Genomic DNA, 21549 nt, shown 5'->3' with positions numbered 1-21549 from the left:
ATATACAGCTTTCAGCTTGGAGAGAACATTTCTAGGGGGGTGTTTGGGGTGCCATATTAGGCCCTGTCCCTTTCAGCATGTTTATCAGTGTATTTGAGTGGGCTCCTTAAGGACAAGAACGAGTCTTATTTGATTTTGTATTTGCAACATTTGATACACTATCTGGCTAGAATTAGTGTCTCTTAAAGGAATGAATGGATGGATAGATCAATAAAATAAAGTGGCATTCGTGGACAGGTTCACAAATAGAAGGGACAGCTAATTTGATGGATGAGAAGACTGAGATTGAATTGATCTCCTTAGGTTTAGGTTCAAAATCTGGCAGAAAACAAGCAAGATAAAATTTAATCGAGTTAACTGTTAAGTCCTCAATTTTTTTCCATCCATTTTATGGATACCATATGGGGAGACCTGGCTTGAAAGTTATTCAGGTTTTTAAAAAGTCTAAGGTTTCAGTTGAGACTATAATCATATAACTGTTTAAAAAGATAACTGAAAGAAAAAAGTTAATTGAGTATGGTGGTGCCCAGGCTCTCAAGGTAATAATAACTTATTTTACTGGCCAGATCACATCTGATAACAGGTACCCAATTTTAGGTAACAAACTGACCTGTAGAGAGCAAGGAGAAGAACCAAGGGGTCAAAGAACTGGCATATAAGGAACAGTGGAAGAAGCATGGAATTATGGATAAGATTCAAATTAAGGGAAAATGTAACTTACTTCAGTATTTAAAGAGCTGTTGTGTGAAAGAGGGGAAACAGATATGCTTTTGGATGTTCCTGAAGGCAATAGGAACCTAATGGATATTTCTGGGAGGCAGGTTTCCACTCATTTATAAACAAGAGCTTCCTAATAGTTGGAATTGTCCAATGACAATGAAATCAGTACCCTTTGTATTATTGAGCTTTTCTGCCACCACAGGTATTTGTACAGAGGCTGCATGACCACCTACTAGGAGTGTAAAAACTGTTCCTATAGGGCAGGGGTTCCCCCCACCCCCCGTTAGAAACCGGGCTGCACAGCAGGAGGTGAATGGCAGGCGAGCAAGTGAGCGAAGCTTCATCTGCCACTCGCCACTGCTCTCCATCGCTCACATCACCGCCTGAGCCGTCCCCACCCAGTCCATGGGAAAACTGTCTTCCACGAAACCGGTCCCTGGTACCAAAAAGGTTGGGGACCACAGCTATAGGTTCCTTGCTTATACAAGGGTCTAAGCCTTCAGAATTGAGTTACAGTAACACTGAGCAATGAATAAAACAACTGACATTTATAGACCTGTTTTAACAAATGGAGTATTGTTATTTAAGTATATATTGCTCTATTAATTAATAAAAAATAAGTGAAGGTAAGTTCAGTTATCCTTTGGGTTTGCTTGCAAAAATTAAATTATGTAAACCTTTATTTCTCTCTTCTAAAGAGTTAGAATTCTGTGCTCTTTCCTTTTGGAAAAAAATTAGTTATTTAACTTTTTTTTTTGTATTATAAAAATGTTTGTTAAAGACATTTTTAGACTTACAGTGAAGTAGGGGAAAAACACCCATAGTCCTTCCAGCCAAAGATTTTTCTTCTTTTTCTATTCCATATCTTTAATTTCTTAAAGCGCTTTTAATTTTTTTCTTATGAAATATTTTGAACATATAAAAAAGAGAATAATATTTAAAACATTCATCTACCTACTTGATATTTTGTTAATTTTGCTTTAGCTCATATTTTAAAAAATAAGATGTTACTTTGAAGTTCCCCCTGTATACTTTCTCCAAAACGTCTCTCTTCTACTCTCCCTCCTCAGAAGTAACTATTCTGAAGTTGATATATCTTCTTCCTATTTGACTTTTTACAGTTAAATGTATTTTTAGAAATTGTCCTTTTATTTTATATAAGTAGCACGTATACATTTTTAAAAACTTGAGAAAAATAAAAACATTCTTACACCCAGATATCATCAGTTTTAGCATTTTAGTGTATATCCTTCTTGATCTTTTCTGTGTATGTGTATAATATGTATTATAGATGAAGAATTACTAGATTTTCTATTACTAGCTTGCTAAGATTTTTGTTTTAAATCACAGATAGTGGAGAATTTTGTCAAATGTTCATATGCCTTTTTTTTTTACGTCTATTAAAGTGATCAAATATTTTTTTCTCATTTAATTAACATGGAAAATTACATTTATATATTTTTACTGTTACACTACTCTTACACTTTGCTTTTTTGAGAGAAGTGCTTCTTGTGATGTAATTTTTGTACATTGCTGAATTCCTTTTGCTAATATTTGGGATTTTTGCAGCAATATGCATATGTAAGAATGGTCTATGATGTATTTTTTTCAAGCTGTCCTTATCCAGTTTTGGCATCAAGATTATAAAAGTTCTCACAGGGACTGACTTGGAGAGTTTTTTCTTCTTTCTGTTCTCTTTCAGAGATTATAAAAGATAGGGAATATCTCTGTCTTAAAACTTGGTAGATTATCACTTCTGAAACCTGGATCTAGTGCTTGTTAGTTTGTTTTTTTAAATTTTTTCTACTCATTTGTAGATTGATTCAGATCTTATATTTTTAGTTTTAATAATTTATATTTTTCTGGAAAATTATTCATTTTATCTCAGATTTTGTATTTGTTGGCATTAGGTTTTTCATAGTATTTATGATGTTTAAATTTCTGTCACTTCTATAGTTGCATACCCCATTTTTATTCCTAATGTAGTTAATATGTACCTCTTCTTTTTCTTGATAAAGCTTGCCAAAAAACGTAGCATGTTTGGAAGCTGTGTTATTTATAGGTTCAGAATTGAAACTAAAACATGTTCAGGGTTGTTTTGCCTTTCTGGTGATTTTTTTTTTTTCAATGTTGAATAAAAATTCCTATCTCTCCCTAATAATGCTTTTTGTCTTAAAGCCTATTTAATCTACACTACTTTTTTTTTTTTTTTGCCTAATATATTTTTTCTTTTACTTTCATCTTTTTGTGTGTTAATGTTTTATCTCTGTGCTTGTACAATATTTGACTAAATTCATTTTTAAAAAGAATCCAACATAAGAATATCTCATTCCACAAAATTATTTATTTACGTTTGTTGGGATCACTGAGATAGTTAGATCTATGTGGGTTATCTTTAAAAACAAAATTATCATTTTTCTTTCTGCTGCTTTTTTTTACTTCCTGCCTCTTAACCCTTTACCCTGACTTTCCATTGATTTCAGAATGACAGATTCTACTACTATTCTTTTAGAGTTTAGCCTTGAATTTTTAAGATATGTGTACTTGAATTAAGGAAATCTGAAGCAATTAATATCTATATTTTTTTCAAATTCTCTCAGGACAGTAGAACACTTTCTCCAGTCTCTTCTCATGTCATCTTCCACATTATTATTGTCTGTTTTAATTTACCTTATTTTGAAACTCCTCAATTTTTTAACCATGCTTATGAGATTTACCATTAGTTTCTTTGCTCACCATTGTTACTTGCATATCACCGTTGCTCATTACTGCACCTTTCCTTCAGGGTTCATTGTCTTTCTTATCTTTTGGTCATTCTTTCAGTGAGGGCTTCTGAGTGGTAAAATTTTCCAATCTTTGTACATAATTTATCTTCACTCTTGAATGATAATTTTACTGGGTCTTGGAGTCTAGGTTGACAGTTATTATCACTTAGAACTTGATTTTTTTTTTTTAACTCCAGTAGCTTTTAACATTTTTTCTTTAAGTATAGCGGTTTCCTGTTTTGCCTCCAAATATCTAAGGGTACACTTATTTAAATAAACTTTTTATATGGGAATAATTTTAAGGTTACAGAGAGTTGCAAATATATATGTAGTTCTGACAACACTCTCATACTCTTTACGCAGATTCATCTTTTGTTAACATGTTACCCCATTTGTCTTATGTACACATGCTCTCTGTCATATGTGAACACATACATGTACATATGTAAATTTTTAAAAAACTATTTGAGGGAAAGTTCCACACATCATGCTTTTTACCCCTAAATACACTGGTTTTATTTCCTAAGAATAGGGATATGCCCTTGTATAAACACAGTATAATTATGATATAAATTTACATTTGTAAAATAATTTTCTCGAATCTCTCCACAATATAGTTTTTTCAATTGACTTAATAATGTCTTTTATGCCACTTTACTCCTTTAGTACAAGGTCCAATCTAGAGTCAAGTAGTGTGTTGGTTGTCTAGATGTCTTTAGCCTTCATTAATCTGGAACATTTCCTCATACTTTTGTTGTCTTTTTTACGACATTCACACTTTTGAAGAATATGGTACCCCATCCCTTTTCATTTAATAGAATGTTCTTAATTTGCAGTTCTCTGATGTTTTATTGTTATTAGACTGAGGTTTTTGTATTCTTGGCTAGAATACTGAATAGGTGATGTAATTTCCTTCTTAAGATATCATAGCTAGAGGTACATGATCTTCACCTGTCCTTTATTGTTGATGTTAATTTTGATCACCTTACCAATGATTGTACACCATATATACAATTACTATTTTTCCCCTTCAGTGAAACCAATAAGCTGTCTGTGGTGAGCCACTTGGAATTTATATATCTTATTCCGCATCAAAATTTAACATCCATTGATGATTCTTTCCTGATCCAGTCTTTCTCGTGATGGTTTTTCTGGCTCTATCTCTCCTTTTTATATCTTTTTATATCTTCTTTTTATATTTTTCTTTCTGGAAAATTCTTAGCCTTTTTGTTTTGTTTTTCAATATTGTTTTTTCCCCCATTGTGTCATTATCTTTTAAATTCCTATTACACTATATAAAAAGTTTATAAGGACTATGGATGGCCAATAAACATAAAAATTAACTTCAGTATTAATCCAAGAAATACAAATTAAAATATTAATATCCTTTTTGGCTAGTCCAATAGATTTAAAAATTTCAATATCCAGTTATTTCAAGAATATAGTAAAATAAAGGCTACTAGACTTTTGAAGAGAATGTAAACTGTTAAAATCTTTCCAGCAGGCATTTTGGTAATGCTTTTGAAAAGTGTTAAAATCATATAAATGTCTATCAACCCAGAAACTTAATTTCTTAACATTTACCCTGAGGAAATGATAAAAAATAAGCTTAAATTTATGTGTAATAGGATGTTCACCATAGGAAAAATTGGAAGTTCTCAAATGTTGAGCAGCAGAATATGATTAAATACATTTTGATAATCTGTAAAACAGAATGTTATCTCATTAAAAATTTTTGTGGTATTAGTGTGTTTATTGACATAGAAAGGCATTTATGATATTATTTACTGAGAAAAATGTATAAAAGTCTCAAATTATACACACCAAAATGGTGGCAGTGATTATCACAGAGTGATAGACTGTCACTTTTTAAAATTTTCTGTTCTTTGTGATTTTATAATATTTTAAAGTAAACACTTATTACATTTGTAGTAAAATTTTATAATTATATCAATAAAAGGCATTTTTTCATCCAGATGTTAGAAATGGTATCTTGACAACTTAAGTTATTTAAAAGAAAATATTTTAATTGAATAAATTTGACATGTAACATTGTATAATAAATTTAGATAAATTTAAGGTGTATAGTGTGTTACTTTGATACACTTAAATATTGTAATATGACTGTCATTGTAGTGACGTTTATCAGTGTTACATAATTATAGTGCAGTATTATTGTCTACATTCATTATATGGTGTATTAGACCTCTATGGCTTATTTACTCCTCATTACAAGTTTGTACCCTTAAACACCATCAGTTATCCCCCCAGCCCTCATCCCCTGGTAACCACCATTTTACACTCTCTTTTTACAGGTTTGACTTTTTTAGATTCCACATATAAGTGATATTGTGCAGTACTTGTCTTTCTCTGTCTCAGTTATCTTGCTCACTATATTGTGCTCAAGGTCCATCCATGTTGTCACAAATGGCAGGATATCCTCCTTTTTCATGGCTAAAAAAATTTTGTTATGTGTATATATATTCACATCTTTTTATCCATTCATTCACTGATGGACATTGGGTTGTTTCCACATCTTGGTTATTGTGAATTATGCTGTGATAAACATTGGAGTGCATGTATTTCATGAAAATCCTGTTTTTATTTCCTTTGGGTATATACCTAGAAGTGGAATTGTTGGGTTGTATGGTAGGTCTATTTTTAAATTTTTGAGGATCCTCCCTATCATTTTCCATAGTGGTTGGACCAGTTTACATTCCCACCAACAGTGTATAAGGGTTCTCTTTTCATCACATTCTTGCCAGCACCTGTTGTCTCTTGCCTTCTTGAGAGCCATTCTAACAGGTGTGAGGTGATATCTCACTGTGGTTTTGATTTGTATTTCCCTTATTGATCATCTTTCCATGTGCCTGTTGGCCATTTTGATGCCTTCTTTAGAAAAATGTCTATTTAGTTCTTCTGCCCATTTTAAAAATTGGATTGCTTGTATTTTTGTTAGTGAGTTGACTGAGTTTTTTATATATTTTGGATATTGGCCTCTTATCCGATATATGGTTTGCCAAAATTTTCTCTCATCCTGTATGTTGTCTATTCAATTTGTAAATTGTTCCTTTTGCTCTTCAGAAGCTTTTGAATTTAACATAGTTCTATTTGTTGATTTCTTGCTTTTGTTGTTTGCGCTTTTGATGTCATGTGCAAAAAATCATTGCCAAGATTAATAACAATGAGCTGCTTCTCTGCATTTTCTTCTAGGAGTTTTATGGTATCAGGTCTTATATTTAAGTCGTTAGTCCATTTCAGTTTAATTTTTGTGAGCAGTGTAAGATAAAGGTCCAGCTTCATTGTTTTGCATGTCTTTTTTCCAGTTTTCCCAGCACCATTTGTTCAAAACACTATCCTTTCCCCATGTGTGTTCTTGGCTCTCTTGTCATATATTAGTTGACCGTATATGCTGGGACTTAATTCTGGGCTCTCTATTCTGTTCCATTGATCTTGGTATCTATTTTTGTGCCAGTACCATACCATTTTTATTACTTTGGCTTTGTAGTATAGTTTGAAATCAGGAAGTGTGATATCTCTGGCTTTGTCCTTTTTCTCAGGATTGCTTTGCCTATTTGGATTCTTTTGTGGTTGTACATAAATTTTAGGATTGTTTCTTCTATTTCTGTGAAGAATGTCTTTGGTATTTTGATGGGGGTTGCATTGAATTTGTAGATGGCTTTGGGTAGTATAGCCATTTTAACAATATTAATTCTTCTAATCTATGAATATGTTATGTCTTTCCATTTGTTTGTGTGTTCTTTGGTTTATTTCAGCAAAATCTTGTAGTTTTCATTGTACAGATCTTTCACATCCTTTGTTAAATTTATTCCTAAGTATTTTATTGTTTTTGATGCTATTATGAATGGAATAGTTTTCTTTATTTCTTTTTCAGTTGCTTCATTTTTAGTGTAAAGGAACACAATTGACTTCTGTATATTGATTTTATATCCTGCCATTTTACTGAAATCATTAATTAGATCCAACAGTTTTTCGATCGACTCTTCGGGGTCTTCTATATAAATGATTGTATTATCAGGAGATAGTGACAGTTTTGTTTCTTCCTTTTTGATTTGGAAGCCTTTTATTTCTTTGTCTTGCCTAATTGCTCTAGCTAGGACTTCCAGTACTGTATTGAATAGTAGGGGTGAGAGTGTACATCCTTGTCTCTTGTTCCTGATTTAAAGGAAATGCTTTCAGTTTTTCTCCACTGAGTATATTGTTAGCTGTGGGCTTGTTGTATATGTCTTTTACTATGTTGAGATGCATTCTCTCTATGCCCAATCTGTTAACGGTTTTAATCATAAAAGGATATTGTATTTTGTCAAATACTTTATCTGCATCTTTTGAGATGATCACATGAATTTTAGTTTTCATTTTATTGATGTGATATATTTGCATCTTTGTATTTGCATCTTTGCATCCCAGGGATAAATCTCACTAAGCCATGGTGTGTAATCCTTTTAATGTGTTCTTGAATTCAGTTTGCTAATATTTCGTTGAGAATTTTTGCATCTATATTCATGAGGGATATTGGTCTATAGTTTTCTCTTTTTTTGTGTAGTATCCTTACCTGATTTTGGTATCAAGGTAATGTTGGCTTCTTAGAATTTCTGAGTTCAGAAGTGTTCTGTTCTCCTCGATATTTTGGAACAGTTTGAGGAGGATTGGTGTTAATTCTTTAAATGTTTGGTAGAATTCTCCAATGAAACTGTGTAGTCATGGAGTTTTCCGTGTTGGGAGGTTTTTTGGTTTGTTTTTTTTTAATTTAAATTTTTAAAATTGAAATATGGTTGATTTACAATATTAGTTTCAGGTGTACAGGATAGTAATTTAGTATTTTTACAGTTTACATTCCATTAAAAGTTGTTACAAGATAATGGCTATAATTTTCTATGCTATATAATATGTCCTTGTTGGTTGTCTATTTTACACATGGTAGGTTATATCTCTTAATCCTGTACCCCTAATTTGCCCCTCTCCCCTTCCATTTCCCCTTTGGTAACCACTAATTTGCTTTCTAGATCTGTGAGTTTGTTTCTGTTTTGCATATACATTCATTTGTGTTGTTTTTTAGATTCCACATATAAGTGGTATCATACAGTATTTGTCTTTCTTTGTCTGACTTCTTTCACTGAGCATAATATCCTCTGGGTCCATTCACGTGGCTGCAGTTGGAAGAATTTCATTCTTTTTTATGACAGGAATATTCCATTATGTGTGTGCATGTATACACACACACACACACATACATACATACATACATACCACTTCTTCTTTATCCATTCATCTGTTGATGGGCACTTGGGTTGTTTCCATGTCTTGACTATTGTAAAAAGTGTTGCTATGAACATTGGGTGCATGTATCTTTTTAAATTAGTGTTTTAGTTTTGTTTATGGACATATACCCAGGAGTGGAATTGCTGGATCATGTGGTAGTTCTGTTTTTAGTTTTTTGAGGAAACTCCATACTGGTTTCCATAGTGGCTGCACCAAGTTACATTCCCACCAAGGGTTCTCTTTTCTCCACATCCTTGCCAACATTTATTATTTGTATTCTTTTTGATGATAGCTATTCTGAGAAGTGTGAGGCAATATCTTATTTTGGTTTTGATTTGCATTTCTCCAGTAATTAATGATGTTGAGCATCTCTTCCTGTGCCTGTTGGCCATCTGTATGTCTTTTTTAGGAAAATGTCTGTTCAGATATTCTTCCCATTTTTTGATCGGATTGTTTGTTTGGTTTTGGTTGTTTCATTTCTGTTGAAATGAAAAGACAACCTATAGAATGGGATTTAAGTTTGAAACTTTTAAGTTTAATTACGTCTCATTTGTTTACTCTTGCTTTTATTTCTTTTACCGTAGGAGACAGATCCAAAAAAATATTGCTAGGATTTATGTAAAAGAGGCTTCCACCTATGTTCTCTTCTAGGAGTTTTGTGGTTTCAGGTCTTATTTACATTTAGATCTTTAATCCATTTGAGTTTATTTTTGTATATGTTGTAAGGAAATGTTTTAATCTCATTATTTTACATGTAGCTTTCCAGTTTTCCCAGCACAACTTATTGAAGAGACTGTCTTTTCTCCTTATATTCTTGCCTCCTTTGTCATAGATTAATTGACCATAGGTGTATGGGTTTAGTTCTGGGCTCTCTATTCTGTTCCATTGATTTATGTGTCTGTTTCTGTGCCAGTACCATGCTGTTTTGATTACTGTAGCTTTGTAATATAATCTGAAATCTCGTAGGGTAGTACCTCCAGCTTTGTTCTTTTTTCTCAAGATTACTTTGGCAATTTGGGGTCTTTCGTGGTTCCATATGAATTTTAGGATTACTTGTTCTAGTTCAGTGAAAAATGTCATGGATTGCATTAAATCTGTAGATTGCTTTGGGTAGTATGGCCATTTTAACAATATTAATTATTCCAATCCAAGAGTATGGGATACCTTTCCATTTCTTCTTTTATCTTCAATTCGTGTTTTCTAGTTTTCAGAGTGTAGGTCTTTCACCTTTTTGGTTAAGTTCATTATTAGGTATTTTATTATTTTTGATGCAATTTTAAGCAGGATTTTTTTTTTTACTTTCTCTTTTTGATAGTTTATTATTAGTGTATAGAAACGCAACATATTTTTGTATACGGATATTGTATCCTACAACTTTGCTGAATTCATTTATTCTAATAGTTCTGGGGTGGAGACTTCAGGGTTTTCTATGTAATGTATCATGTCATCTGCAAATAGTGGCAGTTTTACTTCTTCTTTTCCAATTTGGATGCCTTTTATTTCTTTCTCTTGTCTGATTGCTGTGGCTAGAACTTCTAGTACTATGTTAAATAGAAGTGGTGTGAGTGGGCATCCTTGTCTTCTTCCTGAATTTAGTGGAAAGGCTTTCAGCTTTACACTATTGAGTATGCTGGCTCTGGGTTTGTCATAAATGGCCATTATTATGTTGAGAGTTATTATCATGAATGCATGTAGAATTTTATCTAATGCTTTTCGAGTGTGTCTTTTGAGATGATTATATGATTTTTATCTCTCCTTTTGTTAATGTGGTGTTCACATTGATTGATTTCGAATATTGAACCATCCTTGTGACCCTGGAATAGATCCAACTTGATCATGGTGTATAATCCTTTTTACATATTGCTGGATTCCGTTTGCGAGTACTTTGCCTGAGGATTTTTGCATCTATATTCATCAAAGATATTGGTCTGTAACTTTCTTTTATTGTAGTGTCTTGTTTTGGTTTTGGCATCAGGATAATGGTGGCCTTGTAGAATAAATATGGCAGTGTTATCTCCTCTTCAGTTTTTTGGAATGGTTTGAGAAGGATAGATATAAGTTCTTTAAATGCTTGGTAGAATTTCCCCGTAAAGCCATCTGGTCCTGGACTTTTGTTTGCTGGGGGTTTTTTTTTATTACAAAAAAACTGCTTGACTCAGTCTTGGCAGGCTGTATGTTTCTAGAAGTTTGTCCATTTCCTCTAGATTGTCCAGTTTGTTGGCATATAACTGTTCATAGTGTTCTCTTACGATTTTTTGTATCTCTGTGGTATTGGTTGTTATTTATCATCTTTCATTTCTTATTTTGTTCATTTGGGTCCTCTCCCTTTTCCTCTTGGTGAGCCTGGCTAAACATTTATCAATTTTGTTTATCTTTAAAAAAAAGCAGCTCTTGGTTTCATTGATCTTTTTCTACTTTTTAAAAATCTTTATTTCCTCTGATTTTTATTATTTCCTTCCTCCTGACTTTGGGCTTTGCTCTTTTTCTAATTCTTTAAGGTGGTAGGTTAGGTTGTTTGAGACTTTTCTTGCTCTTGAGGAAGTCCTGTATCGCTATGAACTTCCCTCTTAGAATTGCTTTTGCTGCATCTCATAGATTTTGGAAAGTTGTGTTTTCATTTTCATTTGTCTTGAGGTATTTTCTTATTTCCTCCTTGATTTCATCAGTGACCATAGTTTTTTTAGTAATATGTTGTTTAATCTCCACGTTTGTTCTTTATCCACTTTTCTTTCTATAGTTGATTTTCTAGTTTTATATTGCTGTGGTTGGAAAAGATGCTTGAAATTATTTCTGTCCTCTTAAATTTGTTGAGGCTGTTTTGTGACTTTGTATGTGATCTGTACTGGAGAACGTTCCACGTGTGCTTGATATGAATGTGTATTCTGCTTTTTTTGCATGTAGTCTCATGTAGATATCAATTAAGTCTAACTGGTCTGTTGTGTCATTTAAGGCCTCTGTGCCTTATTGATTTTCTGTCTTGATGATCTGTCCATTGATGTCAGTGGAGTGTTAACATCTCATACTATTGTTGTATTGTTGTCAATTTCTCCCTTTATGTCTGTATTTGCATTATATGTTTAGGTGCTCTTGTATTGGGTGTGTTTGTGTTAACAAGTGTAATACCCTCTTGTATTGATCCCTTTATCACTGTATAAGGCCTTCTTTGTCTTTCATTGTAGTCTTTATTTTAAAGTCTGATATGATTTTGTCTGAGTATTGCTACCCACACTTTGTCATTTTTGTTTGCATGAAACATCTTTTTCCATCCACTCACACTGTGTGTGTCTTTACCCCTGAAGTGAGTCTCTTGTAGGCATCATATTCAAGGGTCTTGTTTTTTTTTTTTTTTTTAAATCCAGTCAGCCACCTTATGTCTTTTGATCTGAGCATTTAGTCCATTGACATTTAAAGTAATTATTAATAGGTACATACTTATTGCCATTTTATTACTTGTTTTCCAGTTGTGGTTACCATGGGGTTCATATATGTTGACTCATAATTATATCTACTTGTTTTAAACTGGTAGTCATTTAAATTCAAACACATTCTAAAAGATCTACATTTTTAACCTCCATAACCCACATTTTGTGTATTTGATATCATATTCTACATCTTCCTGCTTGTTCCTTAACTGTTTATTTTAGTTATAGTTGCTTTTATACTTTTTTTGTCTTTTAATCTACATACTGGCTTATTTAAGTGATCTTCAATCCTTACTGTGTATTTGACTTTCCTACTGGGATTTTCCCTTTCCTACAGGTTCTTACCTCTTTTCAATTTAGAGAAGACCCTTCAACATTTCTTTTAGGGTAGGTTTAGTATGCTGAATTCTTTTAGTTTTTGCTTGTCTGAGAAGTTCTTTATCTCTCCTATTCTAAGTGATAATCTTGCTGGGTAGAGTATCATAGGTTGCAGGTTTTTCCTTTTCAGGATTTTGACTATATCATGCCTCTCCCTTTTGGCCTGCAAAGTTTCTGCAGAGAAATCAGCTGATAGCCTTATGGGGATTCCTTTATATATGACACTTTGTTTTTCTCTTGCTGCCTTTAGAATTCTCTTTAACTTTTGCCATTTTAATTGTATGTCTTGGTGTGGGTCTGTTTGGGTTCATCTTGTTTGGAACCCTCTCTGCTTCCTGTATCTGGATATCTGTTTCCTCCTTCAGATTTGGGAAGTTTTCAACCATAATTTCTTCAAATCTATTTTTGATCCCCTTCTCTCTCTCTCCTTCTGGAACCCCTATAAAGCAAATGTTGGAACACTTAATGTTATTGGAGAGATCTCTTAGATTGCTTTCACTTTATAAAACGTGTTTTTCTCTCTGCTGTTCTGATTTGGTGATTTCCATGATTATATCTTCCAGGTCAGTTATGCATTTTTCCATATTACTTAACCTGCTATTCATTCCTTTTAGTGTGTTTTTTATTTCAGCTGTTGAATTCTTCATTTCTGATTGGGTGTTTTTTTATTTTTTGTTTCTAATTCCTTGTTAAAATGTTCAGTGTTTAAGATCAATTCTTTTACCTAATTCAGTTAAGCTTTTTATTACCAATGTTTTGAATTACTTATCTGTTAAGTTGTTTATTTCCATTTCATTATTTGTTCAGGGTTTTTATCTTGTTCTTTGAATTGAGAATAGTTCCTCTGCCTTTTAATTTTGCTTTTCTCTGCTTCTATGAGCTAAGGTGAAGCAGTGATCTTTTGTGGTCTTGAAGGGGTGTTCTTATTTGGGAGTGTCCCTATGCAGACTGCACATGCCCAGTGCCTTTGATGGGAGGGCTGGATTTGATGTGGATGCCAGTCACATCTTTCCTGATGTTGTGCTGGCAGCTCTTACCTTGGTAGTGGGGTGTGACTGGGGATGGAGGGGCTAGAGTTGGCTCCTGGTGTGAGATGGGACTTTCTCTCTGTTCATTGGCTGTCACCTCTCTGTCAGGGGCGGGGTCTGATCCCAAGTTGCTGAAGCAGAAGCCCTTTGTGTCAGGCTCAAGCTGCCTCTGTTCCCTTTAAGTGTGTGTTTTTCTCTCTCCCAGCACCAAGACTTTTGCCCCGGAGTAGGGAGTGCTGAAGCAAGTGGGGCCTTTCACATACAGAGGTTCAACGCACTGCTTGTGTAGGTATCTGTGGCTCCTTCAGGTGCAACCCATGGTAGAGTCTTTTCCCTGGTCATGGCTGTCCCACATCCAGTGCCACACTGTGGCACAGACTGAGTAGAGCCAGAGCATTCACTTGGCTTTGGCTGGGGTGCATGGTGAGGTGGTTGTGGGAAACCCAGCAACCACCCAGACCTCTCCTCAGAGGCAAGACCCCTTTTCCCCTCACAGCTGATTGCTGTTCCCAGCCTCCACTGTGCTCCACAGGGGAGGGGAGCCTGAATGGTTTCTCTGTGTTTATGGGGTAGGGAGGTGTTGAGGTGTGGTACAGTGGGGCCCAGAGTGGCACGGTTGTGGGAAATCCGGCAGCTGCTAGAGCAGACCTCTCTTCACCCTGCATCAGAGGCAGGCCAGTGCTCACGCCTCATGAGTAGAGTCCAGGCTTCTCCAGCCTTTCTGTCTGTCCGAGCAGTCCAGGAGGCTTGTCTCCTCCACATCGGACCCCAGGACTGGGACACCCAGTCTGTGGCTTGACCCACTCACTCCCCAGGGTGGGTATCCACTTTTGCAATTTCTTATTTCCTCTGAGTTCCCTCCCAGGAGCACAGGTCCCTACCCAATCGCTTTTCTTCCATTCCTGTGTGATTACCTGTGTATCTTCCTTACAGCCTTGGTTGTACAGTCCTTTTTCCAGTTTCCAGTTAGTTTTCAGTGAGAATTGTTCCACCTGTAGGTGTATTTTTGATGTGTTCATGGGGGGAGGTGAGCTCCACATCCCCGTACTCCACCATCTTGATCTTTTCTCCTCCATGTTGGGAGTTTTTTGGTTAGTGATTCAATCTCATTACTCATTAGTCTGTTCAGATTTTCTGTTTCTTCCTGATTCAGTCTTGGTAGGTTGTATGTTTCTAAAAATGTATCCATTTCTTCTAGGTTATGTAGCTTTTTGGCATATAATCTTTCATACTAGTTGCTTATGATTCAGTGCATTTCTGTAGTTCAGCTGTAATGTCTCCTCTTTCACTTCTAATGCTCTCTTTTTTCCTTAGTGCAAGTAAAGGTTTGTCAATTTTGTTTATCTTTTCAAAGAACCAGCTCTTAGTTTCATTGATCCTTTCTATTGTTTTTCTGGTCTCTACTTCATTTATTTCCATTCTGATCTTTATTATTTCCTTCCTTCTGCTAACTTTGGGCTTAACTTGTTCGAGTTCTTGAAGTGTAAAGTTAGGTTGTTTATTTGAGATCTTTCTAATTTCTTAATATATGCATTAAGGCTCTAAACTTTCAGCTTTTACTGCATCCCACAAGATGTGGTATGTTGTATTTCCATTTTTATTTGTTTTGAGATAATTCTTAAATTTCCCTTTTGATTTCTGTTTTGACCTAATGGTTGTTTAGAAGTGTGTTGTTTAATTTCCACATATTTATAAATCTTTTCACTTTCCTCTGGTTGTTTATTTCTATTTTCATACCATTGTGGTCAGAAAAGATAGTTGGTATGATTTTATTCTTCTTAAATTTGCTAAGATTTGTTTTGTGGTCAGTATGATCAATCTTGGGGACTGTTCCATGTGCACTTGAGAAGAATGTGTATTCTGCTGCTGTTGGATGTAGTGTTCTATATATGTCTGTTAGTCCATTTGTTTTAAAGTGTGCTTCCAACATTTCCTTGCTGATTTTCTATCTGGACAGTCTTTCCATTGCTGATAGTGTGGTATTGAAGTCCCCTACTATTATTGTATTGTCAGTTTCTCCCTTAAGATCTATCAGTATTTGTTTAATATGTTTTGGTGCTTGGGTGTTGGGAGTGTATGTGTTTTTTTTTTTTAATATTTATTTATTATTTTTTCTGTGCTGGGTCTTAGTTGCAGCATGTGCAATCTTTTACTTGTGGCATAAGGACTTCTGAGGTGTGGCATGCAGACTCTTGGTTGTGACATGTGGACTTCTTAGTTGCGGCATGCAGACTCTTAGCTGTGGCATGCATGTGGGATCTAGTTCCCTGACCAGGGATCGAACCAGGGCCCCCTGCATTGGGAGCGCAGAGTCTTACCCACTGGACCACCAGGGAAGTCCCAGGAGTGTATGTGTTATGATTGTTGTCTTCTTTATGTGTTGACCACTTTATCATTAGATAATGACCTTCTTTGTCTTTTGTTACCCTTTTTGCCTTGAAGTCTATTTTATCTAAGTATGACTATGCCTACCTTCTTTTGGTTTCTGTTTGCTTAAAATAACATCTTCCATCCTTTCACTTTGATCCTATGTGTCTTTAGAGCTGAAATAAGTAAAAACTGGGATGATGATCTCTGCACCTTGAATAGTGCTGTGTAATTTTACACAGCTGCCTCAGTTTCTATTTGCCCAAACAATGATTCCCAAAGGCCGGTGCTTCTCATCACATCCTTTGGCTGTCTTTTGCTCCCAACTTAAATGACTATCCATGTACTCTTGATGCAACTGCCTAAGAATTTATCTGCAAATCGTTGTGGAAAACAAAGAGAGGAATAATAGGCTAAGTATCTTACTAAATTGTTGGTACATCTATGTTCCGTTTTATTGTATGTTTATGAACACTAAGCCCAACCTGATTTGTATGTCTTGTTTAGTACCACTAAAAATGTCATTTTGACACTAAGTGCAGTATTTTACTGTTGAATTATTTTTTAAGTACTATTTTTTAATGTATTTATACACATATCATAGGAACTATCAAGAAACCTTGAGCTAAGTACTAACAGTTTCCAGCGACAGTTGCTTGCTGAAAGGAAAAGGGCATATGAGGCTCATGATGAAAATAAGGTTCTTCAAAAGGAGCTACAACAACTATATCACAAATTAAAGGTAAGCATTTGATTTTAAATGGCATCATTTCTCCCTATGTTATATATTAGATGAAAACTCTATTTTAAAACACTGTTATCATTTATATTCGGAACTTTGGTACAATATCATTTACAAAATTCTAATATTTTCTTTGGCACTTATAAAGAAAATATTTGTTAATATAATCTCTATAACCAAAAATGAGACATTAGAAACACTAATAGGAATGATATAACTGAAAAGTTATAAAATCCTGCAAGAAAGTTATGGGAACTAGTTTTTCTGTGTTGCATGGTTGAATAATTCAGTGTTCTTCCTCAGATAACCCGATGATTGATTATTTTTAAAGTTGTTCCATATAATGCCCTTCCTTTTCACAGTGTTTAGAGGAAGCATTAGAATTAATTAATTCTGTTAAAGTAGGTGTTCTTAATTCTATCCAGAGGTCATTGATGGGTTGAAATTTTGTGCAACATGTAGTGTTTATGCATTATCTTGCATAGAATTTTCATTTTGTTAATCAAATTCTCAGAGAAAGCCATAGCCGCAAAATGGTGAAGAACACTTGTGTTTTAAAAAATGGTCTAATTTTTAACTTGACATTAATTTGGAATCCACATTTGAGAGATGCTAATTAAATTCTTTGTGTGGCTAAGCCTGGAAGTCAGTTGAAGACATTACTGTATCATGTAGGAGTGGGTAGAAAATGAATTTTGCCTTATTCTGATTTTCGTGGCTGCTAGTGCATATTGGACCTTTAATGGAGAATCATTGCTCTACCGTAACCTAAATGTCCTAAAGACATTCCTTTCTGTAGTTGGTAGTTACAAAGGGAAGCTGAACTTAGGTATATTCCAATTTGGTGAGGAAAATACCAGTTGAAAAGATGAGGATTTTTGTTTTATTTTAAACTGAGACTCTACATTCTTAATTGTGTTGGGTTTGTTTTCAGGAAAAGGAGAGAGAACTGGACATAAAAAACATATATTCTAATCGTCTGCCAAAGTCTTCTCCAAAGAAAGAAAAAGAAATTACATCAAGAAAAAATGGTATAGTAGTTATTATTGTTGAAAACCATTGTAGTTATTAATAATAAAATAAATTAATTTTGAAGTAGAAGGAAGATGAGGGGAAAGAACTTTATTGAAATAAATTTCCTTATAGGTACTTTTCAGAAATCCTTTCACTTTCTCAGTTTTTTCCCTTGAGGTCATTACAGTTATGTTTTACATAATTAATTTTTTTTTTTCTTATGGTAACTTATTTTTCTAAACTTTTATGAAAATTCATAAGCATACTCTACAAAGGAGATTATAGTATGATAAACCTTTATTCATGTATCACCACCTTTAACAGTTATACATTTTATTAATTTTATTTCACCTATTTTTTCTACTTTTTTTCTAGAGTATTTTAAAGCAAATCCCAACTGTCATTTCATTTCACTCATAAATACTTTGGTATTTTTATGCATATTCTTACTTTTTTAAAAAACAAAAGTGTAATTTCCTTCTTCTCTGGTTTGCAAAAAGTTGAAAACATAAACTTTGTAAAAGTTTAATAGATTCATCCCTCAGAGTTGTCCTCAAATGACAAAATTGCCAGTAAATCCTAGAAATAAAAACAGTAATAGTGAGTAGTCATGGAGCTGAGAAACATGCATTTTCTCATTTAGAGGGTGAACATATACCAGTTGAATTCCATATATCTTAGCACTGTTCAATACAATTAGAGAAATTCTTTTATAATTTTCATGGTAGCTGCATGCCAGAGTGATTTTACAAACCAGTGTACAAAAGAAGTACAAACCAGTGAAGACTTCGAGCTGGAGGAATATCCTATAACACCACAAACAGTTATGTGTTATGAAAACAAATGGAAAGAACCTGAACGTCTTTCTTTGGTGAGTTTAGCAATATGATTAGGTACTAAATTCTAGGTTTGAAGTTATTCCTAAATGCACAATATCAAACATTTAAAAATTTCAGCAATGAAGCTAGTGCCATAGCTGTATAAATATGCAACTAGCCTTTTACAGGGAAAGAGATAACATATGTGCATTTTACTAAACTCCTTTGGATTGACTCTTAGTTAACACTGCATCTTTCAGATGCTTCAGAAATGTCAATTGTACTTTCTAGGTTGGAGGAAGAAGAAAAGAAAATTTTCTAAGTTTCTTACCTTTTATGTCTCTTACCAGATAGTCTCTAAAAATCCTTCTGGCGTTTATGTTTAATAGCAAGTTATAGTAGCTTTCAAATGATTTGTTAGAATTTGACCACATTTAATTTTTTGGGCCTCCTGTGTAAGAGAATTTTATAGGTTAGCTGAATGTCGAGCAAAGTAATTGCAGTGGAATCTGACTTTATATCATTCAAATTAGAGTGGAATTCAGGAGGTCTGTGTTGCATCTTCATTTAAAAGGACTTATGTTGAGTATTGGAAGGTCCTTTTCTCTAATAGGGTTTTATCTTTAGTGTTTACAGTTGAAAGTCTAAGGAAAACAATATACGAGGGATCCTGCATATTTCATATAATGCTATATTTTTGATACTACTTGTAAGTATCCCAGGGATCCTGAGATCTCTTCCTGTGTGTGGACTGAATTGATTCCTGTGTGTACTCTAGTTTTGTTTTGTTTTTTTTCCTTTATTTTGTTTTTGTTTTACAATTTAGATAAGTTAGCTGTATCTGCTAAGTGTGTTTCCTCCTATATTTACAAATCCTTGAGACTAGATCATGTTAATTTTTTTTTCTTTTTGAAAAGGTAAAGTGTGGAATAGCAAAGTAATTCTTAATTTTAGAAGGGTAAAAAAATTTGCCCTTTATAAGATTCAGCAGAAGCAGCAGCAGCAACCTGATATAGTGAAAGAGGATATAGCCCTGGAGTTAGCACTGCGTTTTAATTAAATGACAGTTCTAACATTTTAGTGACTTGTGTGACTTGTTGGAGCCTCAGTTTCCTAATCTATAAAACAAGGGTGGGTTACCCTTCAGGGTTGTGGTAATAACTAATCACGAAGTTTATAAAGCTCTTAAGACTAATCCTGTCACTTTAAGGGGTCCCAGCAAATGGGAGCTCTGTTAGTAAAAGTATATATAGGCTGTTGCTATTGGAAATAGACCCAGAATACAGTGGCTCAAGCAAGAGATAAGATTCTTTCTCTTGTAATAAACTGAAGGTCAGTGGGTAGTCCGGGATAGGTAGACACGTTTGTTCCATGGTAGCCATTCTCTGTCATATTGTTTTTCCGTCATAAAGCGTGTAACCGCATCTGTGTGGTTACAATTGTCTTATCATACCTGGGAGAAGGAGGAATGAGGAAGTGGAGGGCAAGCAGCTTTTGTTTTTATAAATGTGATCAGAAGTTGCATACATACTTCCACTCACATGCCACTGGTCCTGTCTGGCTGCAGGGGAGGCTAGCAAATGTGGTCTCCAGTCAGGCAGCCCTGTGCTCTGCTGAAACTTAAGGGATTCTATAACAAAAAGGAAGAAGGGGAAAATGGATACTAGGGGACAATTCTCTACAGATCCACTAGTAATAAAGTTTACTTTTATTAAGAAAAATTACACACACGCGTGAAAGGGACCATAAGAAACAATAAATTTTGAGTTTACATTTTTATTTGATTTAAATATTATAAGATTTATTAATTGGGGACCTTGGGCATAGTATAAACTTGAAAGATTCTATGCCATTGTCACTGCCAGTGTTACAGCTCAACACCATATCACTTGGCCTTTAATAGTTGATGAATAGCCTTTATTGGTTAACTGAATTCATCAGATTTTGTTGTGAAATGTGCAAAGTAAGGATACCTCTTTTTTTTTTTTTAATAAACATTTATTTATTTTTGGCTGTGTTGGGTCTTCGTTGCTGCGTGCGGGCTTTCTCTAGTTGTGGCTAGCGGGGGCTACTCTTTGTTGCGGTCGCAGGCTTCTCATTGCGGTGTCTTTTGTTGCGGAGCACGGGCTCTAGGTGCGTGGGCTTCAGTAGTTGTGGCTCCTGGGCTCTAGAGCACAGGCTCAGTAGTTGTGGCACACGGGCCTAGTTGCTCCGCGGCATGTGAGATCCTCCCAGACCAGATCTCGAACCCGTGTCCCCTGCATTGGCAGGTGGATTCTTAACCACTGTGCCACCAAGGAAGCCCAGTAAGGATACTTCTGATACTTGTCTCTTCAGAATTTTATGTAGGGTAGTGGCTTTGCTTCCATTATATTGGTTCTGATATGTTTTCCAAATGCCTCTTTAAAACTTTTAACTAAAGTAAGAAATAATCTTGTGTGCTTTTGAAAATCTTTCAAAGGTGGTAACTTGTAGCTTGCTGCTTTAGAAATGGAAAATTTGCTTTAATTTCTAACAGTTGGGATTGTGCTTAATGGGAGATAAATCTATGATATTTAAATTGCTTTTCCCCCCTTTTCCTGCATGTGAACTTGCATTTTAAAAAAAATGTATAATAGGATCTGGAATCTCAAGAGAGAGATGATCATGAAGAAGCAGGGATTCTAAACCCGATTGTGGAAAGAGAAGACAAATTTGTTAAAGATCAAGGACTCCATGCTGTGAAACAGGAGGCTGAGAAGCTGGAGGATGGTAAGAAAGAGTTTAAGCAAGTGATAAGTCAGCATCCCTTGGAAAAGAAAGGGTTAATATCCCCTAATATCTTCCAGCTGAACAGTGAATTGGTTATACAGAACAAGAAAAGGTTGATACAGTGGTGGGGGGAGTCTATCAAGTGTCACAAACATTTGAATGAAGTTACTAAGGAAAGAAAAAGAATGAAGACTAAGTCAGTTGCTATTTGGGATTAGGGGATAGAAACAAGTTACCTTCAGAAAATTCAGATGAAGTAGAATT

At 34.5% G+C, this 21549-nt stretch overlaps 2 protein-coding genes across 5 annotated transcripts in view; one reads left to right on the top strand and one right to left on the bottom strand.

Moving 5' to 3' along the window:
• The window catches only part of LCA5 (lebercilin LCA5), a 62501-nt gene that overhangs the window by 36688 nt on the left and 4264 nt on the right, over window positions 1-21549 (top strand). Inside the window, exons 4-7 of one of the 2 annotated variants that reach the window (XM_082405071.1) lie at window positions 16565-16702; window positions 17637-17733; window positions 18445-18587; window positions 21153-21285. In XM_082405071.1, the coding sequence (XP_082261197.1) occupies window positions 16565-16702; window positions 17637-17733; window positions 18445-18587; window positions 21153-21285 (511 nt within the window). The remainder of the gene's footprint in view (window positions 1-16564; window positions 16703-17636; window positions 17734-18444; window positions 18588-21152; window positions 21286-21549) is intronic. The other variant, XM_082405072.1, reaches the window with a different exon arrangement.
• Window positions 17740-21549, bottom strand: part of LOC309634702 (uncharacterized protein) — a 172359-nt gene continuing 168549 nt past the window's right edge. For 2 of the 3 annotated variants that reach the window (XR_014248311.1, XR_014248312.1), the window contains one exon: window positions 18594-20164. Coding sequence is in view for 1 of the 3 variants with exons in the window: in XM_082405122.1 (XP_082261248.1) it covers window positions 18270-18295; window positions 20066-20164 (125 nt within the window). In the remaining 2 variants the exon portion in view is untranslated. Of the gene's footprint in view, window positions 18296-18593; window positions 20165-21549 lie in introns of those variants that run through there. The other variant, XM_082405122.1, reaches the window with a different exon arrangement.

The sequence above is a fragment of the Balaenoptera borealis genome (genome assembly GCF_965194805.1).
Source record: "Balaenoptera borealis genome assembly, chromosome: 9".
In the NCBI taxonomy this organism is placed as follows: Eukaryota; Metazoa; Chordata; class Mammalia; order Artiodactyla; family Balaenopteridae; genus Balaenoptera; species Balaenoptera borealis.
This window is presented reverse-complemented; position numbering and strand designations above follow the sequence as displayed.